General features: G+C 49.8%; 1 protein-coding gene across 1 annotated transcript in view; it reads left to right on the plus strand.

Annotated features, from left to right (window-relative positions):
• Positions 1–5,548: 5,548 nt before the first annotated feature.
• DARS1 (aspartyl-tRNA synthetase 1) overlaps positions 5,549–22,250 on the plus strand; it is an 83,535-nt gene continuing 66,833 nt past the window's right edge. Inside the window, exon 1 of the mRNA XM_040439840.1 lies at positions 5,549–5,705. Coding sequence (XP_040295774.1) covers positions 5,683–5,705 — 23 coding nt within the window. The 5' untranslated portion in view covers positions 5,549–5,682. The remainder of the gene's footprint in view (positions 5,706–22,250) is intronic.

The raw sequence follows: 22,250 nt of genomic DNA on the forward strand, positions 1-22,250 counted from the left end.
TGCTGAAAGAAATTTCTTGCCTGACCAAAATAATCAAGCATGATTATGGGGGGGGGATATAGCTGGCGACCGCCATCTTATGACTCATGGCTACCTTGAAGTTCGGATAGCTTCTGGGTCAGTTTCAGGGCTCTCACAAGCGGCCCAAAACTGATCAATACATTCTGAATGGATAAGGATCCGCTCAGAATGCATCAATTCGGCTGCGTTTGGTCTCCGTTGCGTTTTTTTAGACGTTAACTAAAACGCAGCTTGCAGCCTTTTGGCGACCGTCTGACTATGCGGAGCCAAACGGATCCATCCTGACTTACAAAGTAAGTCAATGGGGACAGATCCATTTTTCACTGACACAATATGGTGCAACTGAAAACGGATCCGTCCCCCATTGACTTTCAATGTAAGTCAAGACCGATCCGTTTTGACTTAGACTTTAATTAACGGATCCCAGCGTTTGCATTATTGGTGCGGATCCTTCTGTGCAGATACAAGACGGATCCGCACCAAAGTAGCCTAAAAAATAAAATTCTTAAAAAAAATTAATAAATAACATTTTTACTGAAATTTGACATTTAAATAAAAAAGCTTGAAGTGATAACTGGAATGATAACGGGTTGTGGTTTCTACAATAGAATCGCAGCTTTAGACGGGGAGGAGGAGGAGGAGGAGGACCGTCTGTCTGCGGACACTCAGCAAAGCCAACACCTTTCATGTTATTGTTGTTTTGAAGCTCCAGTGGAGTTTGTGTTTTTTAGGGACGGGGAGAGGAAAAAAAGCAGGCAGACAACATGCACTTTCCAAGGATAAGCTCCGATTTGACACGGTCCTAAACAATCAACACATAAATGTAAATGGACTCCTTCCCCCCCATGACCTGTGTGTGAACAAACTGAGACTGAGCAAACGTTAGAAGGAGCTTTATCTTTATTAACTCTGAGAATGGAGAAGAGGAATTGGAGGGAAAATCGCAGGAAGCTAATTGTGTGTCTCATCAGGTCATGGCTGAAATGTATGGAAAACAGGAAGACAACGATAATGAGAAAGTGATCCATGATGGTTCGGGAATATTTTCGATGTGGAAATCCTTCCTAGAGAAATTGCTTTCTTTTTCTGGTGCGTATCGACAACACTTGATAAGTTCTCTGTGTTCTTGAAAATTTTGAACATATTGGATTTTGGCAGGATCGGCTGATTATGGGGGTCACGGGAAATATGGAGGAGTCATGAAGAATAGAATTCAGGCCGGACAATCATTCAATCAACAGCTATCTACAGTATAATGCATGGGTAGACTTTCCGAAGTGGATCCTGCCAATGTCCATGGGATACTGTCATGAAGCAAGTGTGGACCCTCTATGTCCCGGAATGGATTTGAGACTACTTCCTAGGGCATTATAGAAGTGCCCCCCCCACCCCCATTTTCACCCTTTAACCCTTGTACAGGGATATGAACCAGGGGAACCACCAGGCTGCTATCTCTTGGAGTAGACTCTGTTCAGTGACACCGTGCGCTGCATCAAGGGTAAACGCTAAAGTGCAGTCAGTAGACAGGCCGAGGTCAGGGCAGAGTTCATTCAATCCGGTAATCAGGCAATAAGTCAGGACATGCAGTACAGGATCAATACAGGAGTTAGGCAGTGGTCAGGTCAGGAAGTACAAATGGCAGAGGTCAAGCACGGTAAAACAGAGCAGAATATTAGTACAACTTTGCAGGACTAGACAAGATAAGAATTATAGCTCAGGGACTCTCCAACGGGGAAAGACACCTAAACCTGCCCAGGACCTGCAACCATTGACTGGAAACAGATTTGACCATACACGCTCCATCTGGTTCTTTGAGGACAAGCACGTGGCCAGATCTGTCCCCAGTCAACAGTTGCAGGTCCTTGGCTATTTGAGGCGCCTTCCCCTGTTGGAGGGTGTCTGAGCAATAGGTCTTAGCGGCTTAATCTGTCCCCCAGCTTGGATTGCACCGTGGGCAGCACAGTGGTTATCACAACATCTGCATGGAGTTTGTATGTTCTAGCCGTGTTTACTTGGGTTTTGGGACATCCTGGTAGAGAATCTAGGTTGGGAGCTCCATTGGAGACAGGGAGTGATGAGACTGTAAAGCGCCGTGGACATGCCGAATCCTTTTGTTTGCAAGGGAGATAAACTGCCAGCACTTAGTCAAGCGTGCATGTGTACAGGAGAGGCGGAAGACAGATTCTGGCCGAACAAATGCCAGGAAATGCCAACTCAGCCAACCACTGGCTGAGGCGGGTCACCATCGCAGTCAGTAATTAGCTGAGCGAGCACCGGCAAAAAAAAGGGCCAGTGGGGACCGGTTAATAAGGCTATTTTTTACATCTGAGTATTTACATTTGGCAGGCTGTTGCGGCAGAGTAACATCCTGCCGGACTTCACCGTCTCGGGCATAGCCAGAAGCTGCCATTCATCACCACAACCCATTGACTATAACGGGATCCAGCCGAAACCCAGCACTCATTCCGGAAACCGGCCGGATTCCTGTAGGATCCCACTGTAGTCAATGGGGTCCAGCAGTAAACAGATATGCCGGATACGGTGAAATCCGGAACGCCGTTCCTCTTAAAAACGCAGATGTGAAACTAGCCTAAGCATCGGGGGATAGGTGAGGGCGACTATCACTTCTATTATTTTTTCTTAACCCACTTAACCTTTTGGCCATAATTTTTCCTCTTTACAGAACTTTTTACATTTTCTTTTGACTTTTATTGCTGAACTTGACATGATCTCCAACACTTTTCGCAATACTACAGGCAACAACTCCCAACTTTTGAGGGTCTTCGGCGTCCTGACCCAGCGATGTGTGGTCACACCGTGCGGTGCAATGGATGATGTTTTTTCCCGGTTGCTTCCTCCGTCCATCCGCCATCTCCCTGTGAAGCTGAAGCCCCTTCAGATTGCCCCCCTTGTACACCTCTCCCAGGTTCTCCCATCTGCTGGAGGAATGTTAATGACTTTTTCAGATGGGCGCACGCCGTGGCATTACAATCAGAGGGTCTTTTGATGAGGGTTACATTACTGTGCCGCTTCTGTTAGAAAGATTGCAAAGTCTCATAAATGCTAATATTTCAGACATTTTGGACAGGACAAGATCAAAACTATCTTTACTAAGATAAACGCGCCAGAATTCTGGCTTAAACTGCGCCAAAACCTGGCACACCTGCTTCACATCACATTTATTAAATGTTTTAGACCCTTTTTGGTCTTTGCTCGACAAGGGGGGGGGGGGGGGGGGGGGGGGCTTTAGATGCATCAAATCGCATTATAATTTTAGTAAATATGTCTGATGGTGACCATATACATTCAGTAGTTGTCAGCAGCTCCTGGAGGATAGTCCGAAGAGTTGGCAATGAGATTATTTTTTATGCAGCAGACTGACCTGCATTTTCAGCAGATTGGCCTGAGAGGATCCCTTGGTTTTACAGAGAGACCTTGGTCCCAATGCGACTGTTGGGGTGATGATCGATTGCCATGCCAGCCAGATCCCTGACAAATCAGTATCCCAATGCGATCATACAAGCAATTGCCAGGGTTAGATTTGGATACCATACAAATGCATGGGGCCCTACAGATCAGAGGGGCCCCTGGCATCTGCATCCTCAGGAGACACAGTTGAATACAATGAGGAAGCCGGGAGCCGTCCGCTTCCTGCTCCACCATTCACTTTCCAACCAGTTGTTCGGTGCTGGCAGGCACCATGAAGTGATGTTATCGTACCTGCACCGAGCCGCCAGACAGACGGGAGCAGATCTGTAGTGAGGAACGTGCTCCATTTGTCGTGGGAGCATGGGCACCCTATTGTGTTAGGGGCACATAAGGGGGCAACATACTGTGTTGGGGGCACATATTGGGACATTATACTGTGTCGTGGGCACATAAGGAGGCATTATACTGTGTTGGGGGCACATACGGTGGCATTATGCTGTGTCGTGGGCACATATTGGGGCATTATACTGTGTTGGGGGCACATAAGGAGGCATTATACTGTGTTGGGGGCACATAAGGAGGAATTATACTGTGTTGGGGGCACATAAGGAGGAATTATACTGTGTTGGGGGCACATACGGTGGCATTATACTGTGTTGGGGGCACATAAGGAGGCATTATACTGTGTTGGGGGCACATAAGGAGGCATTATACTGTGTTGGGGGCACTTAAGGAGGCATTATACTGTGTTGGGGGCACTTAAGGAGGCATTATACTGTGTTGGGGGGCACATAAGGAGGCATTATACTGTGTTGGGGGCACATACGGTGGCATTATACTGTGTTGGGGGCACATACGGTGGTATTATACTGTGTTGGGGGCACATACGGTGGCATTATACTGTGTTGGGGGCACATAAGGAGGAATTATACTGTGTTGGGGGCACATACGGTGGCATTATACTGTGTTGGGACACATACGGTGGCATTATACTGTGTTGGGGGCACATATAGTGGCATTATACTGTGTTGGGGGGCACATTTTGGGCATTATACTGTGTCGGGGGCACATACGGTGGCATTATACTGTGTTGGGGGCACATACGGTGGCATTATACTGTGTTGGGGGCACATACGGTGGCATTATACTGTGTTGGGGGCACATACGGTGGCATTATACTGTGTTGGGGGCACAGAAGGAGGCATTATACTGTGAGGGGCACATACGGTGGCATTATACTGTGTTGGGGGCACATAAGGAGGCATTATACTGTGTTGGGGGCACATACGGTGGCATTATACTGTGGGGGGCACATACGGTGGCATTATACTGTGTTGGGGGCACATAAGGAGGCATTATACTGTGTTGGGGGCACATACAGTGGCATTATACGGTGTTGGGGGCACATACAGTGGCATTATACTGTGGGGGGCACATACGGTGGCATTATACTGTGTTGGGGGCACATACGGTGGCATTATACTGTGTTGGGGGCACATACGGTGGCATTATACTGTGTTGGGGGCACATACGGTGGCATTATACTGTGGGGGGCACATACGGTGGCATTATACTGTGGGGGGCACATACGGTGGCATTATACTGTGTTGGGGGCACATACGGTGGCATTATACTGTGGGGGGCACATAAGGAGGCATTATACTGTGTTGTGGGCACAGAAGTGGTCACCATTTTAAGGGTGTGATATGGCAGAGCTTAGATATGTAAAAGGGTGCAGATTAGCAGGGGTCCCCAGATATAACTTTGCTTTGTACCCCAAAAGTGCATAACCCACCCCTGGCAATTAGGTGTTCAAATCTCCTGGCGGGACTTAAAAAAACATTAGCGTTTTTCACAACAAACTACTGTGCAAAAAAAACCATAAATATTATTTAAATTTTTTTTTTTTTTACATGTCTAGGACTTTTTTGTTGTTGTTGTTGTTGCAAATACAAAACACACAACAAAAAGCAGGAATCCCCCCCCCCGTGTGGAGCCGCGGAGAACATGAGGAGCCCTGGACTCACAGTCACATCCCCAATACAAGCGGAACTCCATCCTCCCGGAACCCGAGTGCCGGCGTCATGTTCCCACCCCAGTCGCGCTCGTCCGATACTGAAGCGTGTCTCCGCGAATTCCTTCCCCTTTCCTTTCCTTGCACGTTGGTGGCGGAAGTCGGCTTTTTGGGGCTCGTTCGGGACACCCCGTGATATCTGCCCGCCTGTCATCACCATGACCAAGGAGGAGAACAAGGGGTAAGATGGCGGCAGGGCTGAGAGAGGGTTAACAGTCACGTGTGTGGTGCGAATGTCAGAAAGGTCAGTCAGCCCCCTGGGCGTGCTGGACATTGTAGTGCGACCAGAACTTTCAGGTTGCCAGTTGTGGACAGAGTGTCAGGTTGTCACAGTAGCCCCGGGACATGCATGATGCAATTCACTTGAAGTCTCCCTGCTGACATCCCAGAGATCCTATACTGGGGTCACAGGAGTCCTCCCAGTGTGCCACACAGATGCCCTGCCATGTGCCAGGAGGAGCAGACCTCCCTAACAGTGTGCCACCTGCAGACTCCTCCCTAACAGTGTGCCGCCTGCAGACTCCTCCCTAACAGTGTGCCGCCTGCAGACTCCTCCCTAACAGTGTGCCGCCTGCAGACTCCTCCCTAACAGTGTGCCGCCTGCAGACTCCTCCCTAACAGTGTGCCACCTGCAGACTCCTCCCTAACAGTGTGCCACCTGCAGACTCCTCCCTAACAGTGTGCCATCTGCAGACTCCTCCCTAACAGTGTGCCGCCTGCAGACTCCTCCCTAACAGTGTGCCGCCTGCAGACTCCTCCCTAACAGTGTGCCGCCTGCAGACTCCTCCCTAACAGTGTGCCGCCTGCAGACTCCTCCCTAACAGTGTGCCGCCCGCAGACTCCTCCCTAACAGTGTGCCGCCCGCAGACTCCTCCCTAACAGTGTGCCGCCCGCAGACTCCTCCCTAACAGTGTGCCGCCCGCAGACTCCTCCCTAACAGTGCCGCCCGCAGACTCCTCCCTAACAGTGTGCCACCTGCCGACTCCTCCCTAACAGTGTGCCACCTGCCGACTCCTCCCTAACAGTGTGCCACCTGCCGACTCCTCCCTAACAGTGTGCCACCTGCCGACTCCTCCCTAACAGTGTGCCACCTGCCGACTCCTCCCTAACAGTGTGCCACCTGCCGACTCCTCCCTAACAGTGTGCCACCTGCCGACTCCTCCCTAACAGTGTGCCACCTGCCGACTCCTCCCTAACAGTGTGCCACCTGCCGACTCCTCCCTAACAGTGTGCCACCTGCCGACTCCTCCCTAACAGTGTGCCACCTGCCGACTCCTCCCTAACAGTGTGCCGCCTGCCGACTCCTCCCTAACAGTGTGCCGCCTGCCGACTCCTCCCTAACAGTGTGCCGCCTGCCGACTCCTCCCTAACAGTGTGCCGCCTGCCGACTCCTCCCTAACAGTGTGCCGCCTGCCGACTCCTCCCTAACAGTGTGCCGCCTGCCGACTCCTCCCTAACAGTGTGCCGCCTGCAGACTCCTCCCTAACAGTGTGCCGCCTGCCGACTCCTCCCTAACAGTGTGCCGCCTGCCCACTCCTCCCTAACAGTGTGCCGCCCGCAGACTCCTCCCTAACAGTGTGCCGCCCGCAGGCTCCTCCCTAACAGTGTGCCGCCCGCAGGCTCCTCCCTAACAGTGTGCCGCCCGCCGGCTCCTCCCTAACAGTGTGCCGCCCGCCGACTCCTCCCTAACAGTGTGCCGCCCGCAGACTCCTCCCTAACAGTGTGCCGCCCGCAGACTCCTCCCTAACAGTGTGCCGCCCGCAGACTCCTCCCTAACAGTGTGCCGCCCGCAGACTCCTCCCTAACAGTGTGCCGCCCGCAGACTCCTCCCTAACAGTGTGCCGCCCGCAGACTCCTTCATAACAGTGTGCCGCCCGCAGACTCCTCCCTAACAGTGTGCCGCCCGCAGACTCCTCCCTAACAGTGTGCCGCCCGCAGACTCCTCCCTAACAGTGTGCCGCCCGCAGACTCCTCCCTAACAGTGTGCCGCCCGCAGACTCCTCCCTAACAGTGTGCCGCCCGCAGACTCCTCCCTAACAGTGTGCCGCCCGCCGACTCCTCCCTGACAGTGTGCCGCCCGCCGACTCCTCCCTAACAGTGTGCCGCCCGCCGACTCCTCCCTAACAGTGTGCCGCCCGCCGACTCCTCCCTAACAGTGTGCCGCCCGCCGACTCCTCCCTAACAGTGTGCCGGCCGCCGACTCCTCCCTAACAGTGTGCCGGCCGCCGACTCCTCCCTAACAGTGTGCCGGCCGCCGACTCCTCCCTAACAGTGTGCCACCTGCCGACTCCTCCCTAACAGTGTGCCGCCCGCCGACTCCTCCCTAACAGTGTGCCGCCCGCCAACTCCTCCCTAACAGTGTGCCGCCCGCCGACTCCTCCCTAACAGTGTGCCGCCCGCAGACTCCTCCATAACAGTGTGCCGCCCGCAGACTCCTCCCTAACAGTGAAATCTAGTGAAATCCTAGTTGCGGATTTCACACGGACATGTCGCTTATTTTCTGCAACACCGATTCCAATCCACAGAGGAAAAAATATTGCATGTGTGGATTTTGCCCCACGTGTCAGAATCTGAGTACAAAATCTACCCAAAATCTCCTATGGGGCAAACGTGTGTCCGACTCCTTACATAGCCAGTGCTTCCAGTTAATGGAGGTGGATCTAGTCGCGTTGCGGCCTGCAGCAGTCGCATTGCGCTTCATAGTGGTTGCAGCATTACTCTGTCCGTGCACCTCCATTAAAGGTTATCCGACTCCTCTGGATAGGTCATCAGCATCTGATTGTTGGGGCTCCGACACCGGGACCCCTGCCGATCGGCTGTTTGAGTAAGGCCGGAGGATAGGTCATCAGTTAAAGGGGTATTCCGGTTGTTGCAGCAGATATGGGGCCTCCTAATGATCGGGTCCCAGCGGTAGGACCTCCACCGATCTGATAGCAGATAACTTCCAACAACCGGAATACCCTTTTAAGAGTCGGATAGCCCCTTTAATGCTGGATTAAAGGAATTGTTCAGTACCAGCAGCTTTACAGACAGACAGTCTCCTTGCAGGTGACGCAATCATCTTGCACACGGTCACAAGCGGAGCGGGCGCTGCCCCTGTGATCTGTGTGCGTGGCGGATCCTCACACTTGATTGACAGGCACATGTGCGGCTTCTTTCATCCCTGGCACCGAGTCGCGGTGGACAGCGAGGCTTCTCCTCCGAACCTGCGGCTCATTAGTCACTATATGACTGACGGGCATCTCTGGTGACATTCCTTCGTCTCCGGAGGATCCCCCTCCCCCGCTGGGTTAGGTCTTTATTAAAAGATGGAGACAGCAGTCACGGCTTTATGGGCAAGAACTGAGTCCTGTCAGGCAGGTGCCAGGTTACAGCTGGTTATAAAGACTAAGCGGTGTAAACGCTAAAATGCGTACTGCTTCTTTAAGTGAAGTCAGATGCAGTCACCCTTAAAGGGATTGTCTAGGATGAGAAAACCAAGGATGCGTTCTTCAAGAAACAGTGCCACATCTGTCTGTGGGCCGTGTCGCCATAGAAGTAAATGCAGTTGAGCTGCAATACCCGACACGGCCTGTCGACAGGTGTGGCGCTGTTTTCAGAAGAAAGCAGCCATGTTTTTCTAGACCTCAGCTGTTTCTTAGTTTTCTGTTTCTAGGGAAGGTGACAACCAATATGGCCGCCATTACAGGTCCCAGACAAGTTACAGCTCAGCTTTTCTGGATACCTAAGGCTGGTTTTACACGGGCGTTGCGGGAAAAGGTGCGTTGCGGGAACATGCGCGATTTTTCTGCGCGAGTGCAAAACATTGTAATGCGTTTTGCACGCGTATGAGAAAAATCGGCATGTTTGGTACCCAATCCCGGACTTCTTCGCAGAAGTTCGGGTTTGGTGCTGTGTAGATTGTATTATTTTCCCTTATGGTTATAAGGGAAAATAATAGCATTCTGAATACAGACTGCATAGTACAATAGGGCTGGAGGGGTTAAAAAATAAATAAATAATAATTTAACTTAATCCACTTGTTCGGTCAGCCGGCATCTCTTCTGCCTTCATCTGTGAGGAAAAGGACCTGTGGTGACGTCACTGCGCTCATCACATGGTCCATTACCATGGTAATGGATCATGTGATGGACCATGTGATGAGCGCAGTGACGTCACCACAGGTCCTTTTCCTCACAGATGAAGACAGAAGAGATGCCGGCTGACCGAACAAGTGGATTAAGGTGAGTTAAATTATTATTATTATTTTTTTTAACCCCTCCAGCGCTATTGTACTATGCATTCTGTATTCAGAATCCCGATCATCTCCTAGCAACCATGTGTGAAAATCGCACCGCAACCGCACTTGCTTGCGATTTTCACGCAGCCCCATTCACTTCTATGGGGCCTGTGTTGCGTGAAAAATGCACAAAATAGAGCATGCTGCGATTTTCACGCAACGCACAAGTGATGCGTGAAAATCACCGCTCATGTGCACAGCCCCATAGAAATGAATGGGTCGGGATTCAGTGCAGGTGCAATGCGTTCACCTCACGCATTGCACCCGCGCGGAAATCTCGCCTGTGTTAAAGGGGCCTAAGGGTGTACCGTATTTTTTTTGCAGAATCCTGACTTATGACATGTGAACAATTTTTGCAGAATTTCTACCTATTGTGCTCAGTGTGAAATCCATTCTGTAGTTCTCACTGTGGTGGATTTTTTTTTTGTGCTCTGGGTTAAAAATCTGCATTGGGGAAATGTGTCAGTTCTCGGCGAGGAGATTACAGTAAGTGGCCACACGCGGATTCGCTTCGGGAATTGGGCTAAATCCACATGCAAATCCGTGGCCAAAATCTGAAGGGTCATCCTCACGTTCTTATGGCAGATCTGTATGAACATGCAAGGTTTTGCAACTTTGCAATGCTCTCTGTGTTTCAATTCTTCAGTCTTCAGTAGCTCTGCTTGCTGTCAGTGAGTAGGAATTCTCTTTGCTTACATCCAGAGGCTGAGTATCATCCCGACCCTGCACACACCGCTGCAAGAAAGGTCTCAGACGCACGTAACGAGCCACACACCTCTGTCACCAGTCGGGCACAATCAGGTTTACAATGCGTGTTTCTTTTCAGGGACAGCAAGCAGAGATCTTGAACCACAAACGATGTTAGAAAGTGACTGCACAGCACTGTAGAAGGCTCCTTAATCGGCGCCATGATCTCCGGATGCTGTTCTGCTCTCCCCGTGTGACGCAGGTGTTTGGGGGGGGGGGGTTGTGGCAGATTGAGGCGCTGTGGTTTGCAGGAGGTAGGTGCGCCGGTGTAGACACGAGACCCTCTGACGAGGATGGCGGGGGCACATCGCACACCTGGTTAGTCTATACGTGGGGGGCTTCAGATGACGTGGGCTGATCGGCTCCATCGCCTCGCTGCAGACAGGATTGTGCCCCCTCCATTCTCGCTGTGGTTTCTGCAGGGCGTCATCCTCGCCTGTCTGATGGGAAAGCTGGGTTAAAACCGTATGGCGGCCATTATGACGCACAAGGGCTGTCACTCAGCTTTCCTCGACTTCTGATGGCTAAATCGTCTGGATTAACCCCTTCCTGCACCCTGATGCAATAGTACGCCAAGGGGTAGCTCAGGCTTGCGGGTGTACTGTGACCCACGAGTGTCCGGAACGTGTCCGTCTTTTGCTCCTGGTCTCGTCAGAGTCCACATTATATAAGTGCTGGATGGTTAGCTGTTCTGGATGCCAGATTAAAGGAATTGTGTTAGAAGATGATGTAAGCGTCAGTAAGAGTGTAGAAGGTTACTCTGAGCCGGCGGGCATGATGCCGCAGAGGGCAGCGAGAAGCCATGGTGTCTGCGGGAAGCCTGCTTTGTGATATGATTATGTGACATTGACCCCGGTGTCTGCATTCCTCTCAGCTTAGACATGAGGACAATGGGCTGTGGATGTGGGACCTGAACCCCTCCATAGGGGCCGACGAAGAGGTCTAGGAAAGCTGGATGAGCTGTAATGGTCTCCATATGTGTTACCTCCCCCCTTCCCTGCTTTCCTGGAATCCTGAATGGCTAATCTGTCCGGTTATTCAGGAGGTGGTTGTGCCATTGAAGATTCTTGGAAAGCTGGGTGACAACACCTATGGGTGCTGCAGTGACTTACATTGATTGCCACCCAGCTTTCGGAAAGTCCTGAATGGCGATTAGGTCTGGCTGTCCTGTAATATGTGAGTATATACGGTAGGTGTGCCATTCAGGAGTCTAGGAAATCTGGGTGACAACCCTGCCGAGGCTGTAATGCTCTGCGTCTGGGTCACCACCCAGCTTTCTGAAGGTCCTGAATGGCAAATCTGCTTGGTTATGCAGTAATATGATATTGAAGGAGGCAAGTGTGGCATTCAGGAGTCTTGGAGAGCCGAGCGACAACCCCTATGGGCGCTGCAATAGTTCACGTCGGGTGCCACCCAGCTTTCGCAGGGTCCTGAGTGGCAGACCTGCCCTTTCTGTGTAGCGATGTGGAGGTGGAGGATTCGCTCTGCATTTAGTTGTCTGTGTCCCTTCCTCTTGTTCTCTGTGGTTTCCAGTACCGTCATGCTGGTGTGTACTGGTATCGTATGTCTCCAGTACCCCGAGTTGTGTCTGGCTCAGCACTAGATCCTCCTTGTGAAGTTGCCGGGTGTATGTCATCTGCATCGCTCGGTCTGTTTTCTAGCCGTGGGGGTGATATCAGGTTCTGGAAATCGTCCTGTTCCAGGATGTGGCGAGATGTCGCTCTGTTTGTTTACAGCGCCGCACTTTCACACCTCAACATAATTTGCATTTTGCGTGTTTTCATTTTATTTATTTTTTTCATTTTCCTACATCTGGTGAAGTGAGTCGGACAAGAATATGTCTTCACTGCACCAACCTGCGTTCAGGAGGGCTTCAGATTGTCAAAAACGTGTATAACGAGTAAGAGGTTACAGTGCAATTCCCTGATATTTAAAGGGCCAGCGCTTCATATGTATATAAAGGAAATCTCCGGCATTTTACCATTATACCCTGGGGCAGCGTGAACGTATACCAGGCAGTTTTAGGACATGTTCACAAAGCGCATTTCTCACTAGGATTTCAGCACCTTTTCAAAAACAGTTTACCTTCCCTCACTCCCCGTTTTTATTTTTTCATGGTAATTCACAGCGTCGTCCATGGGTAGATATGAAATCTACATTGGTGAGGGGGAAAAAAACGGATGTCAATTTTTGACGCGGCTTTCACATGGAGAACACAGCGGAAACACGCCTGACGTTGAATGAGGCCAGTCCAAGGGCAGAATAACGTGGCAGTGCAACCCGAAATATTGTTTAGCTGACTTTGTCCCAAAATTTGGTCTAAATAGTTGCACCTTAGGCCACGCCCCCTTTTCTGTTAAACCACGCCCACTTGGCTAGCTAGGTACGATAGTTTTTTGGGGGGTTTTCGCATTTGGACTATAGATGCCAAAAATGGGCGTTTTAAATCAAGGGTCAGAAGCCGTTATGTTGGCAATTTAGTTTCCATTCTTCACCATTCCGAGATCTCTGTCTGCTGTCAGTGAATGGGAACATCCTTGATTACATCCACAGATGCCGTTTTCTACAGTTGTGCCCAACAGCAAAATCCTCAAATTGACTGATACGTTTTACCTGCACTGATACATTGTAGCAAACCAGCAGAGAGATCTGTGCAGCTGCAGATAATCTAGTGAGGATTGTTCAAACACAAAGTAGCAAACCCTCAGCTGCGGGACGTATTAGACCATGTGCAGTATTCTGTCAGGGTTGAGGAGCGTATTCTGATACGCACGGCCGCGGTGCGTGTGCATAGATGACATGTCATCGTTCAGGGTCTAATGGGGACCCAGCCTGCACGTATCCAAAGAGATCCCATCTCGGAAAACCTCTGTGAATGGATGTAAACAAAAATGCTCTCATTCACTGACAGGAAGCAGAGATGTTGAAAATGCTCAGAAATTGAAACAAAATGCATTCAAAAGTTGCAAAATTTTTCACTCCCCAATGCATTCTTTCCATTAGACTGGAGGGCCCCTTTAAAGGGGTTGGCCCATCTCACGCATTGGTGGCATATCGGCAGGATACTCCGCCAATGTCAGATAGGTGCGGATCCCACCTCTGAGACCCGCACCTATCTCTAGAAGGGGGCCCCCAAAGTGAACGAGGGCTCACCCATCAAGGGCGGCCACCCTCGATTCAGCCAGCCGAATGACCGCGCTCACCTATTTCTGGAACTCCCATAGAAGTCAATGGAGAGCGCTGTGCGCAGGCGCAGACTCGCCTCTACATTCACCTTTATGGGACTGGTGGAAATAGAGCCAAATCGGTGCTCGGCCATATTTGGGACTCCCATAGAAGAGAATGGAGGGGGCTGTGCCCCGTTCCACAGACAGGTGCGGGTCCCAGAGCTGGAATACCCCTTTAAGCTTCCTACCCGGTGGGGGGAGGGGGTACACTTCAGAGTAGTAGAGTTGTCAGGCAGTCTGTGCCCAGACAGTCTCCTAGAGCGGGGCTCATTGGTGCCGCCACCCCGCTGGCTGCCATGGTAACCTGGCGTTACGAGCTCATTGTGAGTAAATATTTGAGCTCATTTGCATATGTGTAAAGAGCCCTCATTGTGGTTTTGAAGTGCCGCGAGCGCGGACCTCCCATATCGCAGCATGTGGACAGATGGAGTCACCGTCCGCAGCCGAGGGGGCTTATTCACATGTGCAATTACATAGGGTCTATAGCGGCTGTACATGCTGGGAGTTGTAGTTTCACACTCTGTCGGAAAGCAGCAGCAGCATAGACTGTCTGTACGCTGCATCATCTGATAGAAGGCACCTTACAAGGACCTTTGGTGTCCCGGTCCCTGTACCCGTCCTTTCAGACAGCATCTCCCCCTAAAATACATTTCCGTGAATTCCAGACATGGTGGTTTTGCTGCGGACTGTACTCCAGACATGTTTCCTGGAGGAGTAACAGAGGAACGGCACAATGCGGAGTTAATAGAAAAGAAGTTCTGGGGCTGTTTCATAGAGAAATCAAGTCGGAATACCCCTTAAAGGAGTTTTCCCATTAGCCAGATCTATCGCCTATCTACAGGAAAGATGTTACATGTATGATTGCTGGGAGTCTGACCACTGGGAAGCCCACCAGTCCCTGGAACGGGGGTCCTCGAGTCCGCTGTGTTAATAGAGTGGGGGTGTACACCTGACCATAACTCCAGTCCTATAGAAGTGAATGGAAGGATGGTCACTACCTCTCCATCCACACGGGGGGTCTCGGGGGTCCCCATTCTTGTGACCAGTGGGTCACTACCTCTCCATCCACACGGGGGGGGGGCTCGGGGGTCCCCATTCTTGTGATCAGTGGGTCACTACCTCTCCATCCACACGGGGGGCTTCGCGGTCCCCATTCTTGTGACCAGTGGGTCGCTACCTCTCCATCCACACGGGGGGGCTCGGGGGTCCCCATTCTTGTGATCAGTGGGTCACTACCTCTCCATCCACACGGGGGGCTTCGCGGTCCCCATTCTTGTGACCAGTGGGTCGCTACCTCTCCATCCACACGGGGGGGCTCGGGGGTCCCCATTCTTGTGACCAGTGGGGGTCCCAGTGGTCCGATCCCCAGAGATCATGTATTTATCACCTGTCCGGAGCCCCTTTAGACCTGCGCTGCTCTCTCTGTCTTGGATTGTGGCCCCTCATGCTGTAAGTTACCCGGTAATTTATTAATATTTGCGCCCGCTCCATGGTATATAATTGCCGTGACTGACGGAGGCGTATTATTATTATTATTGTGGACATCGCCGTCGAGACCTAATTGTCTGGAGCTGTCAGAGATTGTAATGTTAATGGGATGGAAACGCGCCGCACAGCGGAGGGGCTCCGGGATGTGGCCCCGGCCTTTGTTACACGACACATCCATCATCCCGCTCTGCCGCCTGCATTTAGCCTCACGCAGCTCGCGGATCCCTCACTTATAAATGTAATCTTCTCATCCGATAGCGCTGATTAATATGCCGCCACTGAAAGCCGTTCCGTGCAGCCGCAGTCCGCTCCTCATCATCTGTGCAGACACGACGGAGGCAGCGAGCGCCTTCACAGGGGCGTCCGTCACAGTGTCGCGTATCTGGCATCTTCTGCGTTAGTAAAAGTGCTGATTATGGGAATAGGTTCCGTTTACAAGATGGCGGGGGGCCCTTTGCTGCCTTTGTTATGGGGCCCCTACACTAGATATGTGGCTGCTCCAGTCTATCCTCTGTGAGCTAAATTTATGAACAAAACAAAGCTTTCCTTTCCTGATCATTTGTTACAATGTGTCAGCGCAGGTAAAATGTGTCAGACTAGAGTCCAGACTGAAATTTGTCTCGGCGGGATATAAAGTCCGGACACTTGCTGCAAAGTCTCAGTTTGAGCTCCAAGGAGAAAGCGCAGTTCGGCTGCCATGGGGGGGTCTGTCCGTGTGTGTTTGGACGTCAGCTTGGGAGTGGCCTGTATGAGAGGTGTGGCTTATATAAAAGGGCGTGGCTGAATCTATTCCAACCCCCCATATTATTATCAGTCCCCAGACCGCTAAATCCAGACCAGACCCCTATATTAATATCGGATGCCTAACTTTAGACCCCAGACCAGAACCTTAACTATATTCACACCCCCAGACAAGTCCGCTAAATATATTCACACCCCCAGACAAGTCCGCTAAATATATTCACACCCTCAGACAAGTCCGCTTAATATATTCACACCCCAGACAAGTCCGCTAAATATATTCACACCCCAGACAAGTCGACTAAATATATTCACACCCCCAGACAAGTCGACTAAATATATTCGCACCCCCAGACCAGTCCACTAAATGTATTCACACCCCCAGACCAGTCCGCTAAATATATTCACACCCCAGACCAGTCCTCTAAGTATATTCACACCCCCAGACCAGTCCACTAAATGTATTCACACCCCCAGACCAGTCCACTAAATGTATTCACACCCCAGAACAGTCGACTAAATATATTCACACCCTCAGACAAGTCGACTAAATATATTCACACCCCAAGCCAGTCCTCTAAATATATTCACACCCCAGACAAGTCCGCTAAATATATTCACACCCCCAGACCAGTCCGCTAAATATATTCACCCCCCAGACAAGTCCACTAAATATATTCACACCCCCAGACCAGTCCGCTAAATATATTCACACCCCAGACCAGTCCGCTAAATATATTCACACCCCAGACAAGTCCGCTAAATATATTCACACCCCCAGACCAGTCCGCTAAATATATTCACACCCCAGACCAGGCCACTAAATATATTCACACCCCAGACCAGTCCTCTAAATGTATTCACACCCCAGACCAGTCCACTAAATGTATTCACACCCCAGACCAGTCCTCTAAATGTATTCACACCCCAGACCAGTCCGCTAAATGTATTCACACCCCAGACCAGTCCGCTAAATGTATTCACACCCCAGACCAGTCCACTAAATGTATTCTGAAATGTAATATTCAATTCAGATCCCAACTTAATTCAGACTGCAGACCAGTTACCCTCCTTGCTCCCAGCTTTGAATCATCACCAAGCCAATGTGCATGTGTATGGAAGAGTCGGGGTCGTCCGACGGCTATATCAAAGGCTTATGAACAGCAAGCAGAGCCCTTGAATAAAGCAGATTATTACGAGGTGCAGAACCTTACATTACACAGTGATCGAGCTTTGTGTACATACGACCTGACAACCCTGATTTCAGAAGAGTAACGGGCGCCCAAAGCCGACCCCCACCTGTCTTCTCTACCTCTGCTTGCTCAGTGGAGCGTTGCCTACTTCATCATATCGGATTGATGGCTGATTATATGGGATTCTGGGTATAAATTCCCCCATGTATAAAGCTAATCATAGAGCCATTGACACATCAGCGGCGGCCGCCTCATCCCAGGCTTCAGACGCCCGACACCTTCCCCAAGGAATCCCTCCGATCACAAGTCAAGTGCTGACGGGGATTTCTCACTGTGCAGATGGCGCGGTGGTGACAGCCGAATATATAACTTGAATCAATTAAGCGATTTCCCCTCGTACAGAACGTCAAGGAATCTACGGTAATCCCGTGTAAAGCGCTGCGGCCTTGAAGTCTGGTGGTGAACCGCGGCCGCTGAGTGACGGGGGATTCATTTCGAGTTCTGTACATTCCTGGTAGTCAATTCTCATCACTTCATCCACAGCTGAGCCCCGGCTTTCCATATGTGTCGTCTGCTTGTAGCCTTAATCTCATAATTAAGAGCAAGGCATGAGTGGCGGCGGCCATTGTTCTGCTGACGTCGCCAAGGTCGAAGAGTCCGGTAAATATTCCTTCTGTCTGAAAGAGTCTAGGGCCCGGTCACGCAGCACCGATTCTGGCTCCCATTCTTTGAAGATCAGGGAGCAGTGGTCCACGGTAGGTTCACGCCGAGGACTGACATTCAGCGTGCCGAATCTGCACTGAAACCACTTCCCATTGTTTTCAATGGGAGGCCGCGCCTCAGTTCATGCGTCCGAGGGTTTTTGCTGCGCGAATTTCCGGTCCGCACCATGTACAGGTTCGATCTTGGCGTGGTCATCACGTGGACTCTTTGCAGAGCTACAGCGGGAGGCTGCTCGCGGTTTAGCTCCATGGAGGGGGGGGGTTAAACTTAGAGTTGGTCCATGCGAAAAACCGCAGCCACGCCATGGGATACGCAGAGCTAAATAATAATAGGCACGTCTCATTTACCATTTTCTACGCCTGGTTTAGAAGTAGAAAGTGGTCTAAATGTAGGACAGCAAGGCGACACGGGTCGTGTGACACCTGTCGCGGCTAGGATTGCTGCGCAGCGGTGATCCCATAGAAATGAATGGGATGGCCGTGGCAGTCGCAAGAAATCCATTCATTTCTATGGGATCACCGCTACTCAGCGAACCTGGCTGCGTCAGGTGTAGCCCTAGCCTTAGAAGCAGCAGTGGATCCGCCAAAGTTATGTAAAGGCCGGCGTCTCTTCGTTATTTCGGAGGGTCCACCGCCAGCGCACGGCATTTTAGACGCCAGTCTTAATAAATGACCCCCAGAATATTTTGGGCACAGAGTTTGCCACAGATTCTGCACCAGTAACGCATGCAGAACTTCCCCATTGATTTCAATGGGAAAATCTCAATGTTAAACCACGCAGTGCCCTTTTTTTTTTCCGCTCGCAGTTTTTAAAAACCGCACTGCGGAAAAAAAAAAACAAGTGTCCTGTCCATTCTTGACACGGAATCTACATACTATGATTTCCACTGAAAATGGGAAAGAATGAATATGGTCACTGAAACTGCAACAAAAACCACGTCAAGAAAAAAGTCCATGTAAAAAACAAACAAACACGTGGAGGTATTTTTGGCAGCGCCAAAAACACTTAGTGTGAAAAAACCCTAAAAGCTGCGACCACAGCGAGAAGGGATGTTTCAGAACACCTACATGTTCGATCGAGCCGAGCATGCATGTGTATGGCAGAAAAATCTATGTCCAGCTAAACGGTGGTGTATCCTAGGGTCCATTCACACGACCGTATGTATTTTGCAGTTTGCAAAACGCGGATCCGTGTTGCATCCGTTTTTTTCCAGACCCATTGACATCAGTTGGTCAGTGCACGGCATTTTGCAGCCAAGAGGAGGGCATGTTCTGTCTTTTGCAGAACGGACATATGGATACAGAGAGCACACGGATCATGTGCTATATACATACGGTCACGCGTGTTTAGACTCGCGTGTCTTTACTCACGCAGGTTCTCACCCGCTGCTGTTGTGTTAGTCTAAATCTGGATTCTGAAGTGTTTCTGGCGATTTCCTCGATGACTAATGTGTTTGTAGGATACCCATAAAGCTTGTGGCAGCTCTGAATCAGGCTGCGGTGCCCAGTGCCAGGCAGGTGCATGCACCCGTCAGCCTCTGAATGTGTTTGCTGCCCCGTGACACCTGCCTCTCTGTTATTGTACTGTCTTCCTGGCCGCTGGGATTGTAGCTGGCCGCCCGTTCTCAGGGTCACATCCTCTCCTGGACATCGTTGGGGTCTATACTTAGTGTTCCTGTGCGTCCGATCCTGGGTTGTGCTCTTCCACCGCCGTCTTTCACGATCCCCCACTTACTGCATGTACACGGCCGGGAGTCTAAATACGACCCATTGTACGTGAAAGAAGAGAACTGCGCGGCGCTGTGAGAAGCGCAGCCACGGCGTAAGAGAATAGAGTACATGTATAATATAGAGAGAGAATAGTAATACATTGTAGAATAGAAGCTGTTACAGGGAATGTTTTGTTACATTGTTGCAGACGTTTAGAAGTTCATTCCAGATCTCCCTGATGACTAATGTGGGGTCTTGTTTTGCCTCTGGAGTTCCTCGGATAGTCCACGGCCGGCTGTGATTCAGGGGAAGGTGCCCAGCGTCAAGCAGCTGCAGGCACGAGTCAGACCTTTCATGTGCTTGCTGCACCTGTTATTGTGTTCTACTTCTAGCTGCTCTCCTCTACGCAGATACATTGTGAGTAGAGTCCTGGAAAAATAAATGACACATAGCAGAGTCATGCGGAAATATTCAACCGATGAAACGTGCTAAACCAGGCGTAACAGCATCCCCAATATACGTAACATACATGATACAGAGTGCGGCCCGTCCAATCACTAGGAAGACTTTTCTGTACATTTAAAATGATCTATCTCATATCTATCTATCTAATTCTATCTCTCTCTCAGGCATCCTCAAACTGCTGCCCTCCAGCTGTTGTAAAACTGCAACTCCCAGAATGCTCTGCTGTAGTCTGATACCTGTAGGCTGTTCGGGCATGCTGGGAGTTGTAGTTTTGCAACAGGGCCGCAGTTTGAGGATGCCTGATCTATCTCATATCTATCCATCTATCTCTCCCTTTATTTTCTACCCCATTTCACAGATCCCCACTCTTGGGTATCTATCTCTTTCTCTCTCTTATTTATCCGTCTATCTCCTATCTATCTATGGCTACTTTCACACTTACGTTTTCCCTTTCCTCTATTGAGTTCCGTCATAGGATCTCAATAGCGGGGGGGGGGTGGGAACTCTTCCGTTTTGTCCCCATTCATTGTCAATAGGGACAAAACTGAACTTAATGAAACGTAATGCTCCATAATGCCTTCCCTTCCGTTTGGTTGCGTCCCCATCGTGGACCGAATAACGCTGCAAGCATCGCTTTTCAATCCGCTATGTGGTGCGAAGCAAGACAGATCGGTTCTGACACGCAATGCAAGTCAATGAGGGCGGATCCGTTTTCTCGGACGCAATAGAAAACTGATTCGTCCCCCATTGACTTTCAGTGTTGTTCATGACGGATCCGTCATGGCTATAGAAGACATAATACAACCGGATCCATACATGACGGATGCATGCGGTTGTATTATTGTAACAGAAGCATTTTTGCTGATCCATAACGGATCCGCAAAAAACGCTAGTGTGAAAGTAGCTTATTCTATCTATCTATTTATCCATCTATCTCATATCTATCTATCTATCTATCTATCTATCTCATATCTATCATCTATCTCATATCTATCTAATATCTATCTATCTATTATCTATCTATCTATTATCTATCTATCTATCTATCCCCAATTATCTATCTATTATCTATCTATCTATCTATCTATCTATCTATCTATCTATCTATCTGTCTATCTCATATCTATCTATCTATTATCTATCTATCTATCTATCTATCTATCTATCTATCTATCTCATATCTATCTATCTATTATCTATCTATCTATCTATCTATCTATCTATCTATCTATCTATCTATCTATCTATCTATCTAATCTGTCCATCTCATGTCTATCTCTCCATTTATTTTACCCCCCACTGCACAGATCACCCCTCTCGGGCGTCCTGTAGGTCGGGTGGTGTCCGGGGCCCTCTTGGCTGACACATTGAACACATGAATCACAAGGGAGGTATCAGCGAAGACCCCAGTGAATTACCCACATAGAGCGGGTGTCAAGTAGCACAATCTGCTCCTCAGATTCTGATTTCCCTGCTGTCAGTCTAGACGGCTGGAAGGTTATTAGCCGCGGGCTGAGCCGGTGTACCTGATACTCGTAGCCACCATGATGAGCGATTGATCCTCCATCAGGATTTTACCTTTTACACTAGTATATTTTCATTACATAGGTGACGATATCACCATTGAATTTGTAGATTATTGTACCAGTCGAGGTGCCCACTGGTTGTCACATCAAAGAGGAATATCAGTGGAGGCGCAGCCTCATGTGTGCACGGCTCTTACCATTCAAGTCTATGCTCGTTCTCATTTGAGAGTGATATAAATGTGTATATTTTGATCCATATTTTTGGAACCTGTCTCCATTGCAGTTTTAAAATTTCAAGTATGTGTCCCATATAGAATTAAAGTACATACTTACCTTGTACTGATCCTGAGTTACATCCTGTATTATACTCCAGAGCTGCACTCACTATTCTGCTGGTGCAGTCACTGTGTACATAAATTACTTACCTTGTACTGATCCTGAGTTACATCTTGTATTATACTCCAGAGCTGCACTCACTATTCTGCTGGTGCAGTCACTGTGTACATACATTACTTATCCTATACTGATCCTGAGTTACATCCTGTATTATACTCCAGAGCTGCACTCACTATAATGCTGGTGCAGTCACTGTGTACATACATTACATTACTTATCATGTACTGAACCT

This window comes from Bufo bufo, chromosome 7, assembly GCF_905171765.1.
Source record: "Bufo bufo chromosome 7, aBufBuf1.1, whole genome shotgun sequence".
NCBI classification, from domain to species: Eukaryota; Metazoa; Chordata; class Amphibia; order Anura; family Bufonidae; genus Bufo; species Bufo bufo.